Source organism: Aquarana catesbeiana, linkage group LG13 (genome assembly GCF_042186555.1).
Source record: "Aquarana catesbeiana isolate 2022-GZ linkage group LG13, ASM4218655v1, whole genome shotgun sequence".
Taxonomy (NCBI): domain Eukaryota; kingdom Metazoa; phylum Chordata; class Amphibia; order Anura; family Ranidae; genus Aquarana; species Aquarana catesbeiana.
Window position 1 is genome coordinate 52,925,677 of NC_133336.1, and position 22,475 is coordinate 52,948,151.

Genomic DNA, 22,475 nt, shown 5'->3' on the forward strand with positions numbered 1-22,475 from the left:
GGACAGATACCCATCTCAACCGGCCACTGAGAGCCTGAGACGGCCACTCCCCGCCTCTCCACAGTTCAGTGCTCCAGTGAGCAAGTAGGGGGCAGAGCGGAGAGCTGCTGATTGACAGTCAGCAGCTCTCTGCTTGGGGAGCGGTGAACAACAAGCCATCAGTGATGTTCGATCACTCAGTTCTCAGTGCAGAGGCACGGGGGGACAGATGCAGCATCCACCTAGGCAAGTATGAAACTGCAAAAAAAGAAACAAAAAAACACTTCTCTTTTAAAGTGGTTGTGAAGGCTGAAGGTTTTACACCTTCATGCATTCTATGCTTGAGGCTGGGTTAGCACAGCAGGAGATTGTGACCGGCTCTCTATGTAGCCAGTTCACACATCGCATCGGCTCCGATGCAATTTGCATAGGAGCCCTGTGCGTCTTCTGGTCTGTTTCAAGTCCAAATTCAGCCTGAAGGTAAAAAACCTGTGTGCAGCTCCCCCCACAGCCACCCTAATACTTACCTGAGCTTCCTCTCAACCCAGTGATGTGCACAAGAGCCTTGGCTGTCCCGAGACTCCCTCTCCTTATTGGTCAAAGGGGAGGAGCCAGGAGCGCCGACACGGGACCTGAGAAGAGGAGGGTTGGGGATGCTCTATGCAAAGCTATTACACAGAGCAGGGGAGTATGACATGTTTGGTATTAAAAAAAAAAAAAAAAAACTCTGAATATTTAATACCACTTTCATTTTTAACAACGCAATGCTACCACTCCTGTGTGTACAGCACTATGTGGTGCCCTTTGTAATAATAATGGCAGATGTTGACGGATGGATATGAAGCTTTAAAAATGCTGCATAAATACAGCTTAAAAACATGGTATTGATGCATGTGAACGTGCCCTTACAGAGAAAATGGTGTCACCCTCCTGGCTGTGTCATTTTGCAGAGATCTAGAACTCAAGTGTCTGCACAGAATTACAAATCTTTTCAAGGAGAAGACAGCACATCCCGTATATTATCCATTTACCTGTAGTTCAGCTTTACAATGCTGCAGATAATTCAAATAATCAATGCCCACCCAAAACTTAATGACCTAAACCATTTGTCATTTAACACTAAAAGAATACTAGTAAGAGCCAATCTAGTGATCTTTATTAGATTATGTATTTTTAACTGGATCGTCTGGGCGTTAAAGAGCATAGATGACAAAATGATACACATTTCACATTACAATACAAATGACACATTCATAAATATAGTACCCCAGGTACTACATGGAGCAGAGGGACATCTATTTACAATCAGTTTTCAGTCCTTCTGACATGATTTCCTGTGTCTGTAACAGTCAGGTCCAGATTCCAGCCAAACAGACGCGGAAAGAGTGGTCATGTGATCATCCTGCAGAGGGAAATGGACTCGCTTTCTTTGTGATTTGTTGTATAGACAAGGTTTGGAATTCTCATTTTGAAGCACAGTTAAGCAGCTGACATTCTGGTAACCAGATTTTGGTCATCCAATTACATTGTAAGTCTTACAGCAATAGGGTTATTATTTTTTTATTGCAGTAACCTTATAGATCATGGTCTTACGTTCTAGACCTACATCTGACCAGTTTCAATAGTATCCCATCAAATTTACCATTTCACCAAGTTGTTCCTTGGTGAAATGGTAGAAATTTCTTAACAAGGCAGTGCAGGAATCAACTGTGCACCATAATCAAGGACAACAAGCCTTTACAATTTAACAGTTTTAAATAGAACAAAGGGAAATGACTGGAGATTGGTCGCTATGACTTACTGCACCCTGTCTAATTAAATAGAAGGCCAGACAAACCATTACCAAGTTGTAGAAAGTATTAATGTTTTGGGTTTTAGCACAATAGTAATTTCCTTCCAATTAAGACGCTGGTCTTGGGCTAAATTTAGGTATACACATACCGAAAATCGTCCAGTTCAGCATGAATCGGCTGACTTTCGGTAGGTGTGGACCGCTATCTGACGAAAGGGCATGCTGGAAAGTCAACATTCAGTTAGCGCTTGCACTGATCAATGTATTCTGGGGGCAGGGAATGGTGTCCCCATCAAAATACAATAGCTCAGCGGGAGAGATCCTCTCATCAACATCACTTGTGCAGATGCAGGGAATTGTCAGGTTTTTTTAATTCAACTTACAGGTTGAAAAAAAAAAAAAAATGTGTGCATGTACCAAGCTGAAGATAAAAAGGCAATTTTAACCTCTTGCTACAAACAGATTTAACCACCCACCGCTAGTCACCTTATCAGGCTACAACTACAGAGAAGATTTATAGTTGCTCAATCATGCTACTAAAGCCACTAGCACTCCTTACAGAGAAAGCTACACAAGTATCATGTAATCGCAATAATTTCACATGATTGCACAATGTTCCATTCAAGTGCAACTGATCACTACAAGATGGCACAGTATGCTACTTGTGTAGCTTACTCCAAAGGGCCTCATGCATGTTGGGGATTCAGGCACGGTTCACACATATGCAAACTGGATATGGGATTCCACAGTATCCAATTTACATGACATGCGAGTGTGACCGGCTCTCAAAGGAGTTGGTTCACACGTGTCCAGGGCAGCCAAGGTCTGGATTGAAAAAGCATCCGGTGCGTGTTTGGGTGCGAATTCAGGAAAAAATGTGGACCTTAATCGCACCTGAACCGATGAACAGACACACACCGGATCCTAGGTACGAACTTACAGCCGCACATAAGTAAACACGGCCTAAGGCCCAATGCATAAGATCCCAGCATTTTGGTATGGCTGGAAGGCACAGGTGCACCAAACCAGCCCCCTATGCCAGCAGCCTTTAACCACTTCAGCTCTAGAAGGTTTTACCCCCTTCGTGCAACTTAGCACTACCCTTCTTTAACTGGTTATTGCACAGTCATGCAAAGCTGTACCCAAACAAAATGTATATAATTTTTCCTTACACAAATAGATTTTTCTTTTGGTGGTATTTGATCGCCACTGGGTTTAAAAAAAAAAAAAAAAAAAAAAAATCCCCGGAAGAGCCCTGTACGGGCCGCCCGTCCGCAGTACAGCACCTAGCGGTACTAATGTTTAGGGCAATATGCGTCTAGGGACTAAACGTCCGGAACGCAGACACTTGTCCATACTGCCCTAAACCTTAGCAACAAACGATGCACCTGTCTGTTACACAGCCTCTCAGAGTTTTACAGGTGTGGGTAGTGGGACTGGATGGTGCACCTGTGCCTTTTGCCCACATAAAAATTTTAGGATCTCATGCATCGGGGCTAAACATCCAGTGTGCACCAGTCCTAAGAGAGCTATTTTTTCCTTTTGTTTAGTGATTAATTACTACTCCTGGAGATTAATTCTTATCTCTTGTGTAGCTCTAGCCTGAAGAGGTGACTGCCAGTAAATGGTGGCAGCTGACGTAACTTCTATTGACCTTCAGTAGAGATGTTTTACAGACTCCTTAGAGCCCATTCACACAGGGACGACTTGTCAGGCGACCTAGTCGCCTGACAAGTCGCCTCCCATTTTGTGCTATGGAACCGTTCTAAGGGGAGCGACGCAAGTCGCTCCGACTTAGAAAAAGGTTCCTGTACGACTTCGGGGGCGACTTGCATAGACTTCTATACAGAAGTCGTTTTGCAAGTCGCCCGGGCAGTCGTTTGCAGGTCGCCTCGCTGAGGCGACCTGCAAGTCGTGTTGCCCCTGTGTGAATGGGGTCTTAGTGTAGAATAAATTGTTTATCCTCTCAGGTAGCTGTCCTGGAAGATGTTTAGGAAAAACTAAAGTTAGGCTGGCCATACACAGTGCAAATTTCTTTCCTGCAACCATGGGTTGCAGGAAAGAAATTTGCACGATTTCCCCATCACCAGACAGTGCTGATAGGGGAATCAGCAATTGTCTTCCCCATCCAGAAGACAGTGATAATCGCAAAAGAATTTGGCAGGCTGGTTGTACTCAAGTTGATCGATCAAATCAACTTGGTAAATTTAGCCTGCCCATTAACGGTTCAAAAATCACGTATGGCCAGCCTTAGACTGGCCATACACCTATAGATTATCTGCAGATTTTCTATGGTCAGATGGAAAAATTGGAACAGATTCCTCCATCTACGCTGAACTGTGTGGATGGAAGAATCTCCCACTGGCCCAAGCTTCCATATCTTGCTAGTCGGCCCCGCTGGCTCTCACAATACCTGAACATTCCGATTGGGCGCAGGCATTGTTTAGGTTGAGAGCCAGCAGGGCCGACTAGCAAGATACTGAAGCTTGGCCCAGTGGGAGATTCCTCCATCCACACAGTTTAGCATACATGGAGAAATCTGTTGCACTTTTTCCATATAACCATAGAAAATCTGCAGATAATCTATAGGTGTATGGCCGCTTAAGTCCTACCTTCAAGAGTCTTCCAAGACAGCCTCTGTATTTCTCCATGGTCTCTTATGGTTTTTGCTGGTTTGAGTTGCCTTATTGTTTATCCTTGTCCACACTGATGACTGTTTTTACTTTAAGACATTGAGAAGGTAGGAGGAGATTTTTTTACTATTTTGAGTTGTGTTTCCTGCTGCAAGTGGAGCCAATCCTCTTTCAGGTAGCAGTTGTGGAAGACTCTAAAGCAATACTAATAATTATAAATGTAGTTACCAGCAACTGTCTTCTAAGGATTATGAAGATCAGAACGCCATTTGAACTAGACCTGTTCAAATATTTGCTTTTTTTTTTTTTTTTAAATGCATTTTGACATGTAATAGAAAAAAAAATATATGGTAGAGTACTTTCTAAACATTTATCCGATGCATTGTTTTGCTTAATTACCCAAAATGAATAAAATATTAAGACCCCTTTTACACTGGAGGAGTTTTTCAGGTGCTAAAGGGCTAAAAAATAGCGCCTGAAAAACGCCTCCCCTGCAGCCCCAGTGCTTTCATACTGGAGCGGTGCGCTTGCAGGATGTTAGAAAAAGTCCTGCAAGCAGCATCTTTGCAGCTGTTTAAGAGCAGTGTATACACCGCGCCTCCACCGCCTCTGCCCATTGAAATGAATGGGTGGTGCTTTTTGGGCACATTTAACCCCTTCGGCTGCTAGCAGGGGTTAAAAGTGCCCCGCTAGCGGACGAAAACACAGCTTAAACTAGCGATGCTTTACTGCTAACGCGGCCGCGCTGTGAGTGTGAAAGGGGTCTTAGGGGTATGTACGCACTTGTGTGCTTTCGGCAAGTCCGGAAAAGGACTTTTTTTGCACTGCAGTTTAGAAACCTTAAATATATTCAAGAACTCAAGCTGAACTCCAGGCAGATAATACAAAAACACAATTTGGCCCATTATATGTTAATTTGAAACATTTTTATTTTTAGACAGAATTAAAATAGATGAAATCTGTGCGGAAACCAGCCTCTTGTAGCCTCCTGAACTGCACCACTCACACTGGAATAAGGAGGGGTACCACCCTAAGTAAGCCGCTCAGTGCGGTCAGTCATAACAGAACATACTGACGGGGGGGGCGCAGAATAATAACAATGTGCATTCTTCTGTCCAATCACAGGCTGGAAGGAGGTGACCAAAACATATTGGTAAACTACAGTAAAGAAAATAGAGAACAATCTGGCCAGAATGCCTAGTAATAAGACAATAACAATTTGTGGTATTTTAATTGTGTATTTAGACATTTGTCTGGAGTTCCACTTAAATTTTCCACAGAGCATTTTTATGTATTTTACATATTTCCATACAGTTATTGTATGTGAACCACATGCTTTTACCAGTCTACATTAAACCATGATGGTCACAGCAAAACATTTAGTTAGTAGATACACACGAATGTGGTATGTACCCTTACTTAAATACTAACAGTAATACAGATGGTGCCCTTGCTGACCTCCCTCTGAAAATGCTAATTTTCTGGCGGTTTCTGATTTCAATACTTTCTAAGACCACTAGTATGGAAGAAGCATGCAGATTAGAAATTTCAAAAGTACCAAAAGCCAATGGCTTACCACGACAGCCAGGAAACTAGCATTTTTAGACGCAGAGATCAACAATGGCAAATTATACTTCCTCAGCAAAGGTTTCCTTTAAGCAAAGATATAATCTTAGGTGACACAATTGCTTTGCTGCGCTTTTTATTGCTGAAGTGAAATTATCAGAATTTCCTTATCTAGTATGAAAACTGCTTGGGCTCCATAGATCTTTAAAGTTAGTTGTGACAGACAGCGCTGCATTGAAAAAAATAATTAAAAAAATATCCAAAAAGTTACAAACAGTCCCAGACAGGAAAGGCAGGCATTGTGTATTTTCAGATTCTGTAGAGGTTATAAGATGCCTTTTACCTTCCCTTGCAAGTCAAAGCCCTTTTGAGTGTCTAATCCTGTATATTACAATTATAATCTTTCCACCTTGAATGGTACTTACCTATATGGCATTAATGACGCATGTTGCTATTCGCTCCTACCAAAAATGCTAGCTGCCTGGCTGCAATGTCAAATTGCTATGACTAAGTCACTGAACAAGTATGCAGATTAGTTCTGACATCACAGAACCGAATGGTGACTCAAACAATCAAAGCCAGACAGATACAATTTTTAGAAGGAGGCTGGCAACAACAGCTTACATGCCTGATTTAGTGCAGGAAGCCATACGGGTGTACTGCACATTACAGTCACCTGCCACAGCTGGTGCTCCCCATTTATGACCAGATGCCCCTATTGTCCTACTCCTGGAAGTGGGGTTATATTCCTGCACTGCATTTCTATGAAGGTTGACTAAGTGCTGCTTGTGTGGCCCGATTCCACAGCAGTGTCAGGTGACCAAAGTCCTGATGGATTCCTTTAAAACAGAATTTTCTTTTAGGGCCCAATTGGTGTCTTACAAACATTTATAGCCCTGTACCCCATGCGTTATGGTTTGTGACTGATTTATCTTTGCAAAAGCCTTAAAACACCTTTATCTCTAGGTGAAAATGCAAACTCCTGCCCTAATATTACAATGCTCTATACCAGTGGTCTCCAAATTGCAGCCCAGGTGCCAGAAGTGGCCCTTTGCTTGCTTTCGTTCAGCCCTTGGGGCACTTTTTCATCCACTGATTCCAACAGTGGGGCATAATTTCCCCCAGTGAAATCAATGAAGGGGCACAATCCCTCCCAACAACACCAATGATGGGGTCTAATTTCTCCCAATGATGCCAACAATGAGGCCCAAATTCCTCCCAAAGAAACCAGCAATGGGGCCCAATGACACAAAACATGGGGCATTGTTTTTTCCCTCCGATATCAGTACCTTTTCTATGCCCAATGTCCCTTTGTTTCGAAAGTGTGGAGACCCCTGCTCTATAATAAGTAATAGGGCACACCCATCTGCACAAGTCTCTTTACACAGTTTTGCAGGGAAGAGGAGAGGGTGTTTTTGATCCCTACTGTTACGGAGCGCACTGGGTCTAACTTTGGTGTGTATTCTACCGCACAGTCCTAATTAGATGCCATGCACAACTGCTGTAACAAGAAATTGGAAGCAAGACTAGGAAAACTGAGGTTTTTGTTTACAATCTCTATCGCACTATGTCTATCCTGGTGACTTCAAGTGGGCTTTAAAGAAAACCTGTAACAGAAATGTGTTCGCCATCACTGACCGTTCCTGACAATGCTAGTAGCTTGGTTGTCATGATGGTGCAGTGCTTTCTAAGCAAGTAATCTAGGACATGTATGCAGAGAAAGAATTTGAACTAACCTAATCTTTATACCTGTTCCAGTTCAGTGACTCAAAGCAGCAAAGCCAAACGTCAGCATACCAGCCTGGCAACTAGCATTTTTGCAAGTCAGCAAGCTCACGGTTATTTTTTCCTTTTTTTTACACAATAATTATGAGTTTTGAGAGTTGGGTAAAACTCCTTTTATGTAAAACATGCAAATAAATATCTATAGACATTTTTTTTGTGTGTCTCCAGTGCTCTTCGCGCTTTTAGTCCATTTCAATTTACAAAGTTACCAGTAACCCGTTCTCCGCCCTTTGTCTGGCTAGTGTAACAGTGACCCACTTATTCTGTAAGGTATATATTACATTTCTACGGACAATGGTGCAAGCAGCAATTGATATATACATACACATCTATAAATAAAATGTTCCATTTTAAAAAAAAAAAAACTAGTTACACTAATTTAAAAATCTATCTTCTTCTTTTACCCTTTTAGGAAAGTAAAAAGTTCAACCTGTATTCAAAACACAAACAAGCCGGCTTTATAAGTTTTAGAGTGTCTCAGTGCGTCTTCGATGAAAGGCGGTCTAGCTAGTCGCTCTGCATGAACCTTAATGAGCCAAGTCAGTGTGACTAGCACTCAAACCTCTCGAGTCTGTTAGACAATTATTTCGTTCCTGTGAGAAGAAAGGGAGAAGGTGGAAAAAAGGAAATCATTACTAGTATTGAAACAGGATTTATATAGCACTAGCATACCTTTTCCCTTCATAAAAGTTAAACTCTGGTGTTATGTATTCTATTAGAGCATGTGAACTGTGGACATAAATCGTAGAATTGTCACCAAGTGCCATTGGGAGGGGAACAGTGCTGTTTTTTCAATCTTAGGCTGGTCATTAAGGAGAGTGCTGCCTAGTGGCCATCCAGTGAGAAAGCCGGGCCCATGAATGAAGCAGCATCTGAGGCTGAATACACAGGCCTGTTGTGTGGGTTTGTCTGGATGACCAACAATAAGGGGGCCCTGGCCTCTAAGGACAAGATGGTGTGCCACATGTCCACTAAGTGAACTCTTCCAGCAGACATGTCTACTTTGGTTTCACTTTCCTGTTCCTTCATCCTATGGGCAGGTGGTTTTGTGTCACAATATTCAGGCAAGAGGTTCCAAATGACCAAATAGGCCTCACGTGAGAGAGGCCTTCCCTAACTACGGTTGAGGTGTGCTCTTGAATGAAAATCCCACGATTTATGTTCATGTTTTCCTCATTTGACTGCAATAAGTGAGCCATATGTTCACACGACAGCCTCTTTAAATATTTCTATCAATGCCACAGCTGCTTCAATTCTACACAAATTTCAAACTCAGATTTGTGCTCTAGCTTTATGTATTATCTTTGCAACAGGTTCTGATCACCATGGTTTTTCTACAATCATCTCCAGGTCTTTTTGCAAGATTCCATTTGAAGGTCAAAAATAATAGTCATTAGCTAAGCTTCACCAACTGCCATTGCACTGTCCAACAAAAGTCCCCTTAGCAGAACTAAACAATACCGTTTCCCAAAACAGTTAAATTCAAAGTATGCCGTCAATAACAAACATTTGCTTTAGCCTTCAACCAAACTGTCAAGCCATCAAATGGCCGGTGTTGTAACTAATCACATATCTGTGGCAACTGCAAATCAAATAAAGGATAAGATGGTAGCTTCCTTGGTGGTAAAGTTTAGGTGGGTTTAGTTCCACTTTAAAAAGATTGTGTCTCTAATTCAAGAGTGGAATGGCTAAGCCTTGCCAACTACCCTTATATTCTTCAGCAAAAGAGCCCTTTCTGGCCACTGAGGTAGTCTCTGGAATGGCAGTTGGCAGGGCTTAGATCTGAAGTCAGGGAAAGTAGGATCCCCAGTAAAGGGAGCACAGAAGGTTTTTTTCTGAATAAAAGTCACCTCAAGGCATCTTAAAGTGTCTGCCTATAGGCAGAATGTTTACGTCTAAAAACTCAGAGTGGAAAATATGGCTCACTTTAAGCAGGACTAAACCCTACTATCCTTGAGAGCCCCAGTGCCCAACTTGAAGCTCACTGGCCCTCTGTTGCAGTGTGTTGAGCACCAGGGCTCTATATGATAGTAGGGTTTAGTCCCACTTGAGGTGCCAGAGTGGCAGTGGGGTGTCAGGCCCTGAAACACTGAAAAAGACTGTACCATGGACGGTTATCTCCACCCCACAGTACAAGTGAAGTCCTGGCCTGGGGAGCAGGAGAGTGGCATGGAGGAATGTGATGGGTATGTGATAATCTATGGGGTTACCTCTGACTGCCACTGACTACCAGCATAGGTGGGAGCTTAATTTAACTGCCATAACCACTAACGTGGGGTGGGGTGTTAACATTCACTGACCACCAATGCAGGGGGAGGTAAATTTCACTGCCAGTGACCACCAAATTTAATAGCACTGACACTAATGAGACTATTCTTACATTCACTGACACCAGTGCTGGGGGTTATTATTGCATCCATGGATACCAATGCTGGGGATTGTTGCGTCAATTGATAATAGTGCTGGAGGTTATTGCATTCACAGACACCAATGCTGGGAGCTATTATTCTATCCGCCGATACCAGTGCTGGGGGCTATTATTCTATCCGCCGATACCAGTGCTGGGGGCTATTATTGCATTCACTGACACCAGTGCTGGGGGCTAATTTTTCATTTACTGACACCAATGCTGGGGGCTATTATTCTGGTCACTGGCACCAATTCTAGGGGCTATTATTGCATTCTCTGACAAATGCTGAGGGTATTTTACTCCAAGATCATCCATGTGCATTGCGATACAATGCAAAAAATAAGACCAGACCAAAAATGCGCTGTTATTGTACAGCCCTCTGGTGGTATCTTGAGGCACTCTATAAATTTACAATTGACCACCACTGCTTTAGAGCGAAGGAAGCTGCCATTTTAACCTTTGTTTGGGCTCCAGTTGCTTTGGTGCTGGCACATGTGATCAGTTATGACACCAGCTATTAAATGGCTCGATAGTTTCATTGAGAGCACAAGCAACTGTGACAGTTATCATTCATGGCTTGCCTTGAATGTACACGTTTTGCAAAACCGTTAAAGTGATGGGTTTAGTTTCGCTAAAAGATTTAAAAATTCCTCTGCAATAGCAAAAGTCTGGAGGAAGTTTAGACCAAACAACTTATTGTTTCCAGTCAATGAAATTGGCAGTATTGGCCTTATGCATGGAAATTGCTAATTCTATGGGTTCAGCTACCCATAACAATCGGTCTCTCAGACTCAAACCATTGATGGAACATAAAATTACAAACTTGTTTGTACAACACCAGTTAGATGTTACACAGAAAACAAGGGGCAGTGTTATGACAGGGACAATATTAGCTGAATAAGAATGTTTTACTTTCTTCTCAAAAGGGACCATTCAACTGCATACAATATGAGGCTTAATCAACAAGTGCTGGGAATGTGTGCAAGTTATTCAACCAACCTGAATTAGATGCTATCGCCAGATCAGTGCAAGGAGCATTCTGATCGGTTGCTGTAGGTTATTTAATGCTTTCCTAAAATAACCTCTATGGCTTTTTTTTGCCAGTGGTATATGAAATTTATTAGAAACTTGTGTCACCTTAAACTAGCAGTGTCCTACATAACAGTAAAAAATTGAATTAGCCATATTTTTAAAGCTGAAGTTTAGGTATGCATATTTTTGCATAGTTACATTGGTCCTGCTTGGTGCAATGTAAATATACATGTTCTAAACCTGGCCAATCCCTATGGAGCCTGGAAATCACTGTAGTAGCATCACTGCTACAATGATTGCGGCTAACTTCTGGGTCCCGTACTAAGTAGCTGCTTAGTGAATGCAGGGGTTCACATGCTCAGCATGGATGCTATTTAGAGAGTACCTCATCCAATCAGAGATCGTTTTGCATTCATTGAGAAAATGCAAAGGTTTCTCTGAATGGTGTTCATAGCGAGCGAGTGCCCTCCTTTATTCACTAAGCAGCAGTGCAGCTGTTCAGCAAATGACCTAGAAGCTAGTGGAGATCACTGGGGTAGTGGTGCCTATAGAGTGATTTCCAGCTGCCACAGGAATCAACCAGGTATGGCACATACATGCTTACATTAGTCCCAGATGGATCAATGTAACCATGCAAAAATACTGATACCTAAAGTTCAGCGTTAAACCGTTAGATATTGAAAGATTTGCATTTACACATCGCAGCTATATTATAGGTTAAAAATATAATAAAAACCTTAAATTAATTTTGTGTCAGTAATATGTATATTTTTAGATTTCAAAACTTTTTATAGAGTTTTTTGATAGAGTGGGAAATAGTTTCTTCGTATTGCAGGCTGTGCTTACCATTGGAGAGATTCCTCTCACTTTCAGTATGTAACCAGGACAGGAGGGGTACGGAAAGTCTCCCCAACAAAGACAAACAAATCAAGCTCTTAGGGAAAACAGGTGTGTTGGCGCAAGTACCATGACGAAGGACATGTCTTTTTAATAAAACAATACTATTTTTTGGATGTCATCCTGAGTGCTGACCATCTCTTTCCCAATTCAAGCGCTTAGTTTAGTAAAGTGGAAAATAGTTTTAACCCCCCAATTTCCTGACCAAAGGTCACACAAATGAGAAAAAAAACTGGCAAAGACAGCATTAAAAACTTTAAATTTTCTATCCCTTCCCTCTCTATCTAAAACAGAACCATTTAGACTGGAATTCCACATTGAAATCTTAGTTGACCAGTTTGTTAATACATGAAGGCCTTTATTAAAGCGAAATCTAGCCATGTGTCAGAAACTACCCATCTCAGGTCTGACTGCGTCAAACTGATGAAACGGGTTACGATACACTTGTATGATCTTTATATATGTAATAACAAAGCATTTATACTTCAACAAAACAGAAGTAGAATACGTGACAAGGTGTGCACATTAAAAAGGATAGGACAATGCCAAGTTATCATGTTAGCAACATTTAGAAAGCCAGGTCTGGCACAAGGTTAGGTAAAAGTGAGTTAAGTGTGTCAGTTAATACACAATGAACAGACATAACAGACAGAATGAAAACACAATCTACCACTAATCTGAGATCTACATATCTAAAATGTTTTAATTTTGCAGTAGGTCTACTCTTGACAGCTGGCAGGGATTGTCTTTAAAATAAAATGACAAATGTATCTTTGGAGGGTAACTGCTAACTTTATGATGGCACCTCGGGATCAGAAAAAAGCTCATCACAGTACAATGTGTGGTTGTACCTGGCTCTATTCTTAACATTTTAATTTCTGGAGCTTCTTGCAGCACCAGAACTTGAAGAATGTTTCCAAACAGGGACACTTGGAGTGTGTATTGTCTCCCTATGACTGTATGGGTTTCCTCTAAGTGCTGGACTTCATATTAAAGTGGAAGTAAACCCTCCTATTGTTTTCAGCCAAGGAACCTGCCATCTTTGCCTCTGTTTAATCTACAACTGCCATGATGCTGCACACGTAATCAGTTATGACACCAGCCATTGGATGGTTTGACAGTTTGGTTGAGAGCACAACCAATGAGAGTGTTACATTTCCAGCATGCGCCGGAAATGAAACAGTTTTTTGAAGCTGGTAAATGGATAGGTTTACTTCCGCTTTAAGTTGCTTTGAGGGCGGGGCTAGTTTATATATAACACTTTATAAGTTACAAAAGTCAGATGTTCTCAAGGTTTTTTTCAAGGCAACAAGCAAAATATTAAAGCTGAATGCCAGGCACAAAAACATTAATTTAAATATGTTTAAAAGTGGTTGTAAACCTCAGTCATGAAATCTGAGCAAAGCCCATCTGTAGTATTTACTTATCTCTCCTAAGCTCTAAGGCCCCATTCACACCTGAGCTTAGCGTTTTCAGGCAGAAAGTTTCTCGATTTTACCACAATTTTTGCCATTGTTTTTACCGCAATTCTGTACAGGTCAAAAGGTCACCAATGTAGAAAGCAGAAACATGCCCAAATCTGCCTAGAAATAAAAAGATCCAGAACCTGTTTGAGCTTCAGGCGTTTTGGAGCTTCTGGCTTCAGGCGTTTTGGAGTGGAGATGTGAACCATCTCCATAGAGAACAATTGATTCTTTTTTTCCCCTCCAGCATTTTGTAGCTTCAGGCTTCAAACTACAAAATGCTCAGGTGTGAATGGGGCCTTAGTGCCGAGATAAATATGTGACCGGGAGGAGAGCTCAGAACACAGCTCTGTTCCTGTGTCATGCGGGTCTAACTGCAGCTCTCCACAATCTCCTCTGTGATGCTGACAGATGGAGTAGTATTTTATCTTAATTCTGCACTTTTAAAAAGGGATGTACAGAAGAGAGGACAAGTAAAACTTATGTAGGAGGATTTGTTTCCGCGGGTCACATCATGGGGTCTGGTGTATCACTGTTCACCAATTCAGGTCTGAATTTATGCCTGAATTTGCACCTGAATCGGACCAAAAGATGCACGGGACACTTTCCAAATGCGGACCGAGGCCGCCCGGCAGCTGTGTGAACCGGCTCCATTGAGAGTGGGGCACATTCGCATGTCATGCAAATCAGATGAGGGGAATCCTGCATCCAGTTCGCATATATGTGAACCCGGCCCCAAAAATCCACATGACTTTTGTATTTGAAGAAACAATATTTACTTCCCAGAGTTCTTTCTGGAGTTGTTCTTTAGCACTTCCCCGGGGTGCATACATACGGTAGTGTGGATAATCTACATCCAGCACACATAATTAAAGCTGAAATCTGGTCTAAAAACAAAAGCCGTGTGTATTCCTAAATTAATTTAGTATTTTGCACAAATTTGTGCCGTTATCCAGCTTAAAATGATTGTAAAGTCGTGTTTAAAAAAAAATAAAATAAAAAATAACAAACATGTTATACTTACCTCCTCTGTGCAGTGATTTTGCACAGAGCAGCCCGGATCCTCCTCTTCTCGGGTCCCTCTTTGCTGCTCCTGGCCCCTCCCTCCTGTCGAGTGCCCTTACATTAAGCAGATTGCTATGGGGGCACCTGAGCCGAACTGCAGTTCCGTGTGTCCAGCCCCCCTTCCGACTGGCTAACTGATTTTCATTGACAGCCGTGGGGGCCAGTGGCACCGCTGCAGTGTCTCAGCCAATGAGGAGGGAGAGTCTTGGATGGCTGAGGGAAATTGCTGGACAGAGATGGGGCTCAGGTAAGTATTAGGGGGTGCTGGGGAGGCTGCTACACACAGAAGACAATAAAATGCATTAAGATAAAAACCTTCTGCCTTTACATCTCCTTTAAAAGAATTCCTATAACTTGTCAGTCACGGCTGCTCTCTCCCCTTGTGCAGGGTGACTGGTCCTGTATGCACCCACCTATGTAGTTTTCTGCAGGCAGAAAGCAATGTGGAGCACTGACATGATGTAACTGCTACTTTTACAAGGTAGTATCTGAGTAAACAAAGATATTCAGTTTATACAAACTGAATTTATGTCATGTCAGGCTATTGAGGAAAAAATATAATAAAAGAATAGTAATTTATGTGCCTGGAATTCAGGTTTAATAAGGTATAACCAAAAGTACTTTAGAAAAAAAACCTTTAGCTCTATTTAAATAAAAGTAGAACATAAAAAAAAAAAAAAAAAATAAGTATTTGGTACACAATGAATTTCCATGTTAAGAAATATCTTTAAAAAAGTTTGTGTCTGCATTCTACCTTTAAAAATAGGTAACTCTATAAATGTCATTCTATGTATATAAATGTGCAATGATCCTTTTCTGATAAGGATGTATACCCCTATGTGAGAAATTGGCACGGACTTCATTCCTGTCCTTTGACTAATACAGTGACGTCTACATTGCTACACACATACTAGTACTAAATGAAGATGTAAGAAGATGATGGGGCATCTTACTTGCAGATGGTCCTCAGCAGCCTTGCCACCCGTGTTAAGAACATTCAGAGAACTGGCACGCTTCATGCTGCAACCAGGACAGTGGACATGCAAGGACAAACCAACCAATGAGAATCACAGCAATCAATACAAGACATACTCCTCCTCCTAAGCACAGTTCTGTTCCATCAGTGCTGGTCTCCGAAGAATTTGCAACTTTCCAGTAGAATGGTGTGTTAACCGTAAAAATGGCAACATTCCATCAATAAAGTGGACTCATTTGGCCTAAACCTTTAAGGGAAACCTAATGTGTAATGAAGCGTTCATTTCATTTGCCAATATGGTAGGGGCCATCTCTACTTTAATAATATTAAAATGATTCCTCCATTGGGCCATTCAACAAAAGAAAGTTAATAGGCAAGTGATCTATTAATTTGTGGGAAAATATAGCTGTGACACTGAATTGATAAGTCCACTCAAAACTAGAGCTGCACGATTCTGGAAAAAAATGAGAATCCTGATTTTTTTTTTTGCTTAGAATAAAGATCACAATTCTCGGTACATCATCATCTTTCACACTATTCAAAAAAATTGGGCTAACTTTGCTGTTTAATTTTTTCTATTAATTTAAGAGTATTTTTTAGCTAAAAATTGAAAGACCGCTGCGCAAATGCAGTGTGACATAAAATATTGCAACGACCGCCATTTTATTCTCTAGGGTCTCTGATTATAATAGATAGATAGATAGATAGATAAATAATATATATCTCTATATAGAGATATATATATATGTATATATATTATATATATATATATATACATACATATATATATATATATATATATACATACATACATCTATCTCTATATATAAATGTTTGGGGGTTCCACGTCATTTTCTGCCAAAAAACTGATTTTAAATTGTAAGCAACAAGTGTCAGAAAAAGGCTTAGTCTTTAAGTGGTTAAACTGACCTCATTTACAGACCAAAATTCATCCCTTTGATCTAAAAGAACCAAATGTTACATTGTTTAGAGATATCTCTTAGTGCTGAGAAATGTTGATAAACATTTGCCGCAAGCTTTTTTTTTTTTTGGACAGCTATGAGTGAGCAGAGAACGGCTCTGTGTGGTTTACATAGAATTGTGGAAATGCCAGATAAGGATCATGAGGAAGGTTCAATCGATATCGCGATTTTTTTAACAATTAATCGTGCAGCTCTACCCAAAACCTATACAATTTTTAAATTAACGGTTATATGAAATCATCTATCCATTGAAGACTTTGCTCACACATCAACTGTCAGCTTTGAGTAGACTTTCCAATTAATTTTTATGGTGACAAGTCCACTTTATGCATCTATCCTAGACTGACTGCATTCTTAAGGAGATGTAGAGATGACAGTGGCACAGAGCACAATACTCAATAGCAATGACAACTCTCACAAATGGTGATCTATGGATTGCTACACATAGCCATCATTTTGACTGCAAATGAATGTCCTCTTAAAGGGTATTTAAACTTATATTTTATGGGTGATGAAGAGCAGCTAAATGTGTTCACAGATTTTCACTACATGCATTCAGTTCACTGAATGAAGATCACACAGTACATGGATGCACCTGAAATTTTCTCATTACGCTCAGACCTTATTACACTTCATTTTATGCCACAGAAGTCCGAGCTGAACTAGACCTTGTAATGTCCCAGCTCTTACCAGTGAGCTGATCTAGTATGCAGCCTATGAATACACTAGAATCCCATGACATCATATTGGTTCACAAAATGGCATTCCACTGTAGATGAATTCAGACTTTCTGGCTGCAATAAGGTTACTAATCCCTGCTCTTTGACTTAACCCCTTTGCGCCGGCGCATCCAAAACTTCCTAAAGGGGCAGAGTTTATGATCACGTGACCGCCACAATTGGCTGTCACAGCAATCACATGATCTGAAAGCTCCGGACCTCAAGAAGCGATCAGGAGCTTTCCGTTAGCCACCGGTAACTGTGCCAGGCATGCCCAACCGCCGAGAGGCCGCATATTTGCGTATGGTCGGCACCTAGGGCTTAAACTCTCATGGAGAACCCATCCAACAATATATCTATTTTTAAATAGACATTTTGGTAAGCATAGCCATCTTCAGAGCAAAAAGCACCACTGTTCTGAGTGATCATCATAAAAAGTAAATCTGCAAGGCTAGAAATATGGAAACAAGTATTGCTGACTTGTTTTTAAAAGTGCAGGCTCCAGGGTTGTCATCCTGATCCTTGCTTCACTACCTAATGGGTCAATGATTTGAAACAATCACACAGCCAGTAGATTCTGGAAAGTTTGAACCTCCATTCTGAATGTTTGTTCCAGCTTAACAAACCACTAGGTAGTGAAGACAGCATCATAACAGCCCCAGAGCCTACACCTTTAAAAAGCAATTTACAAATGGAAACTTCCACATTCATCTGGAGTAACAGGCAATGCACCACAGTCAGCTCTACAACTCCCCTTCCTAGATCTTTTTAACTAGCTGGCAAAGTTTGATTTCCCTGAACATTCAACCAAATGTAAAGCAATCAGTAGACATCACAACACAAAAAGCAATAGAAAAATGACAAATATTAAAATGGTGAAGAGCACTGGGTTCTCATCCACTGCTCCCTGGGCTCACAGACTGTCACATGCATTACATGAGCAGCAGTTAGGAAATGGCTTGACCAATCAGAAGTCCTCACTGAACATAACAAATACGCAATGATAGAAAGGAGTGGACAAAAGGTTTCTTAAGAGCACAATTTAATTAATAGTTACTTGACTCTGTATTAAATGTCAAAAGTTCCGGACTCGACTCTGTGACTACAGTACTGTGCAAGTCTTAGGTTGATGTGAAAACAAATGCTATAAAATTTATAAACCTTTCAGAAATAGAAGTTAATAGTTTATTTTCTATCAACAAAATGGAAAAGTAAATAAAACGAAAGAAATCCAAATAAAATCAAAATATGGTGTGACCACCCTGTGCCTTCAAATCAGTCCAAAGCACTTGCTGCCATTTTTATGCACCCCAGTTTCTATGTTTTTTGTGAATAGTTGAGTCGCTTAGCCTCATTTCCATGTACTATGCATGAAAACAGGAACTTGGGTGCAGAAAAATGGCAAGTGCTCTGGACTGATGAGTCAAAAATTGAATTATTTGGCTGTAGCAACAGGAAGTTTGTTCACCAAAGGGCTAGAGAGCGGTACAATGAATGTCTGCAGACAACAGTGAAGCATGGTGGAGGTTCCTTGCCAGTTTGGGGCTGGATTTCTGCAAATGGAGTCATAGATTTCATCAGGATCAGTGGTGTCTTCATAGCTGAGAAATAAAAGGCAGATACTTGCCATCAGGGAGGAGTGCGATTGGCCCCAAATTTACTTTGCAGCAGGACAACGACCGCAAACATGCAGCTAATTTCATGAACCACTTCCTGCCCGCCATATAGCAAAATGATGGCCGGACAGTGGTTATATTATCCTGACTGGATGTCACATGATGTTCAGCAGAATAAGCCGATAGCGAGCGCCTGCGGAGGCGTGCAATGATCGGTGGTGTGTCAGTCTGACACACTGCATCTCCAATCTAGGTAAAGAGCCTAAGATGTAGGCCCTTTACCATGTGATCAGCTGTGTCCAATCCCAGCTGATCATATGGTAACCAGGAAGTGCCGTTTATCGGCTTTTCCTCTATTCGCTCTGACAGCCATGAGTAGAGGAGATCTGATCAGCTGCCCTCCTGACAGGGGGTCTGCTCTGATAATCAGCACATTGATTATCAGTGCAGACCCATCGAGGATGCCCACTGGAGACCACCAGGGATGCCAATCTGTACCACCTGCCAGTGCCTCCTGATATCAGTGCCCCCTAAGAGTGCCCATCAGTGCTGCTTATTAGTGCCACCTCATCAGTGCCAATCAGTACTGCCTCATTAGTGCCCGTCAGTGCAGCCTCATCAGTGAAGGAGAAAACGTACTTATTTACAAAGTTTTGCAACAGAAACAAAGAAAAAAAAAAAAAAAAAAAACTTTCAAATTTTCGGTCTTTTCGGCCCTGATCTCAATATCATTACGTCTGTCCGAGATTACATAAAGAGGCTGAAGAATTTGAGGCAGTCTACATCCACATAAGACCTGTGGTTAGTCCTCAAAGATTTTTGGAACAACCTACCTGCCGAGTTCCTTCAAAAACAGTGTGTAAGTACACCTAGAAGAATTGAAGAACTGATGCTGTTTTGAAAGCAAAGGGTGGTCACACCAAATATTGATTACATTTGGATTTCTCTTCCGTTTTTCCATTTTGTTAATTGGTTAAAATAAACCATTAACACTTCTATTTCTAAAAGCATTCTTAATTTACAGCATTTTTTCCCACCTACCTAAAACATTTACTCAGTACTGTAGCTATACCAAGAAAGATTGAATGCTAGGGAGGTCCTATGTCAGAAAAGTCATAAGGGTGGCACTGACCTGACCTCATACATAATTACATTTTAAATGTTTCATTTTTTTTAATGCTTATTTTAAATTTTTAATAGATATGCATGATGAAAAAAAATAAAGTTAGAACTGCCTTTTGTGTCTACTTGTTTCAAGTCACTGACTAAAAGAATTGACACAAGAAGGCCAGCATCACACCTAATTAACCAAGATTTATTTTATTATTATTTTTTTAGGAGGGTATAGCAATGTCAGCCTCCATGTTTCTCTCATAAAAGGTTTCCTGAGAGCAGCAATAAAGCATACAATTTTATGGAGGAGTTAAACCATGAACATATGCTTCAGCTGGCTTAAGTGGAAGAGAACTGAAAAGGGAACTCACTAGAATGCTTTTTCATATCTCCAAACCCAAGGCCAATTGCACCATACAAAGGGCAGTACATGTACTTCCCAGCTGAGTCCAGTTACAGTAAAGCGGCATGAGGAGTTCTTGTTGGACAAGTCTAACTTCAGTGTCTATCCTTCGTAAATACAGCACAGCAGGTGAGCCCAAGGACTAGGATTTGCTATACATATTTATGCAGCCTGTGATCTGGTTAATCATTAGCTGGAAGCAGGCAGAACATACACATAGCGCATATTCACATCAACAGTAGGAATGAGAGCAAGGACCATGCATACTGATGGCCTATGTGTACAATCATTTGAACAGACACATTCAGCATTTGACCTGGCAGAAATAACATTGATCAAAACAGACATGTGTTTTTTGACAATATAAATAAAAATTAAAAGTCAAACAAAGAACGTAAATTGTGGTAAAACATAGGACATTTATTCATCAACATTCAACAAGAAATCCAAAAAAATAACGGAAGATTTTATACGAATTTCTCTTCATATTAGATTTTGTCCAGCAAATAGTTAATCAATGCAAAATATTTGTTCTACAGAGTGACTTTTAAAAGCAGAATTAATTTACCCATTTTTCTCTTGAAGAGTAGCTAAATTTTGTGACAAAACTGATTATTTGGTTACCACACAGAGGAACTTTCAGATTAAATCAGCTAAATATATCCCAGACACATCAAAACAAAATGTTGTGCAAAGCCTGATGCCGCGTACACACGGGCGGACTCTTCGGCGGACTTTTGCCGGACTTCCGCACGAACGGACTTGCCTACACACGATCACACCAAAGTCTGACGGATTCGTACGCGATTACTTACGACCGGACTAAAATAAGGAAGTTGATAGCCAGTAGCCAATAGCTGCCCTAGCGTGGGTTTTAGTCCATCGGACTAGCATACAGACGAGCGGACTTTTCGACCAGACTTGAGTCCGTCAGAAAGATTTGAAACATGTTCTAAAACTAAAGTCCGTCAGATTTTTGACCGAAAAAGTCTGCTGCAGATCCGATGGATCCGACGTAGTCGGATTGTCCGCCGGATTCGGTCCGTCGGACCAGTTCAGTCGAAAAGTCCGCTCGTGTGTACGCGGCATGAGCGTTAATAATAAGAAAAGAACAATGTCACCTGCCAGCATGTTGTAGACAAGGACATTTGCTTTGTGTGTGGAAGCAGTGATCTCTCTGCACAGGTCTATCACCATAAAAGGGAAGTCTGAGTTAGAGCGCTACAATTAGCAAAGCTCATGATTCCTGCTAATTATAGAGCTCTAGTTGTGCTTTAGTAGAGGCCATGGCAGGCCTCTGCAGAAAGGCCACTGCTTGCCTACAGAGAGCAAGGGTCCTTCTTTCCAGTATGCTGACAGGGAAGAGGCTTTCTGCTCATGCAGTAGTTCCTTTATAAAGAAAAATACTGTAAGACGCTGCATGTCTTATTTTAATGCACCTAAAATCTATTTAAAATGAAAATTTAGATGGGCTTTAAATTAAACCTTTCCAGAGACAAACAAGGATACTGCCATTGATGATTATCATCCTGCTAATGCTTGTCTTTAATTCGACCCTTCCTGACTCCTGGATTCAATAATCAGACACTAAACCAAAATACGTATGTAGAGACTTCTGATCCTGATCAGTATGAGTTTTGGTATGTAGCATTTCAATCGTTCAGAAATTGAAGCACCTGTATATCTCTTTGGAAAAAGCTTTAAAACAAGCCCTCACTGATCTCCATAGCTACTTGTACGGAGAAATCATTTCTCAAAGATCCCCACAGATTACAACAAAATCTAACAGCTTAGAAACACCTGCTGTACGTTTACATTAGAGAACAGACAGACTGTCAAGATTCTTTAGTAACAAAAAGTAATAGGATAAGAGCTAAAATTTTAGTGCCTCGGTTGTGAACTTTGAAGAATAATTTTTCCACAATGCCTATGGATACAGAGTTGAATGGAAGCTTGATTTAAAGTGCTTTTACTGATAGTTCAAAATTTGTAATACTTTAGTTTGTATAGTATAGGCACAGGTTTACTTGAACAGATCCATGC

The 22,475-nt window shown here is 41.0% G+C and overlaps 1 protein-coding gene across 5 annotated transcripts in view; it reads right to left on the reverse strand.

The window, feature by feature from the left end:
- Nucleotides 1-5,622: 5,622 nt before the first annotated feature.
- Nucleotides 5,623-22,475, reverse strand: part of KLC1 (kinesin light chain 1) — a 111,539-nt gene continuing 94,686 nt past the window's right edge. For 4 of the 5 annotated variants that reach the window (XM_073610003.1, XM_073610001.1, XM_073610004.1 and 1 more), the window contains exons 15-16: nucleotides 15,576-15,642; nucleotides 5,623-8,348 (exon numbers count right to left, since the gene is read on the reverse strand). In XM_073610003.1, coding sequence (XP_073466104.1) covers nucleotides 8,283-8,348; nucleotides 15,576-15,642 — 133 coding nt within the window. In that variant the 3' untranslated portion in view covers nucleotides 5,623-8,282. The remainder of the gene's footprint in view (nucleotides 8,349-15,575; nucleotides 15,643-22,475) is intronic. The other variant, XM_073610005.1, reaches the window with a different exon arrangement.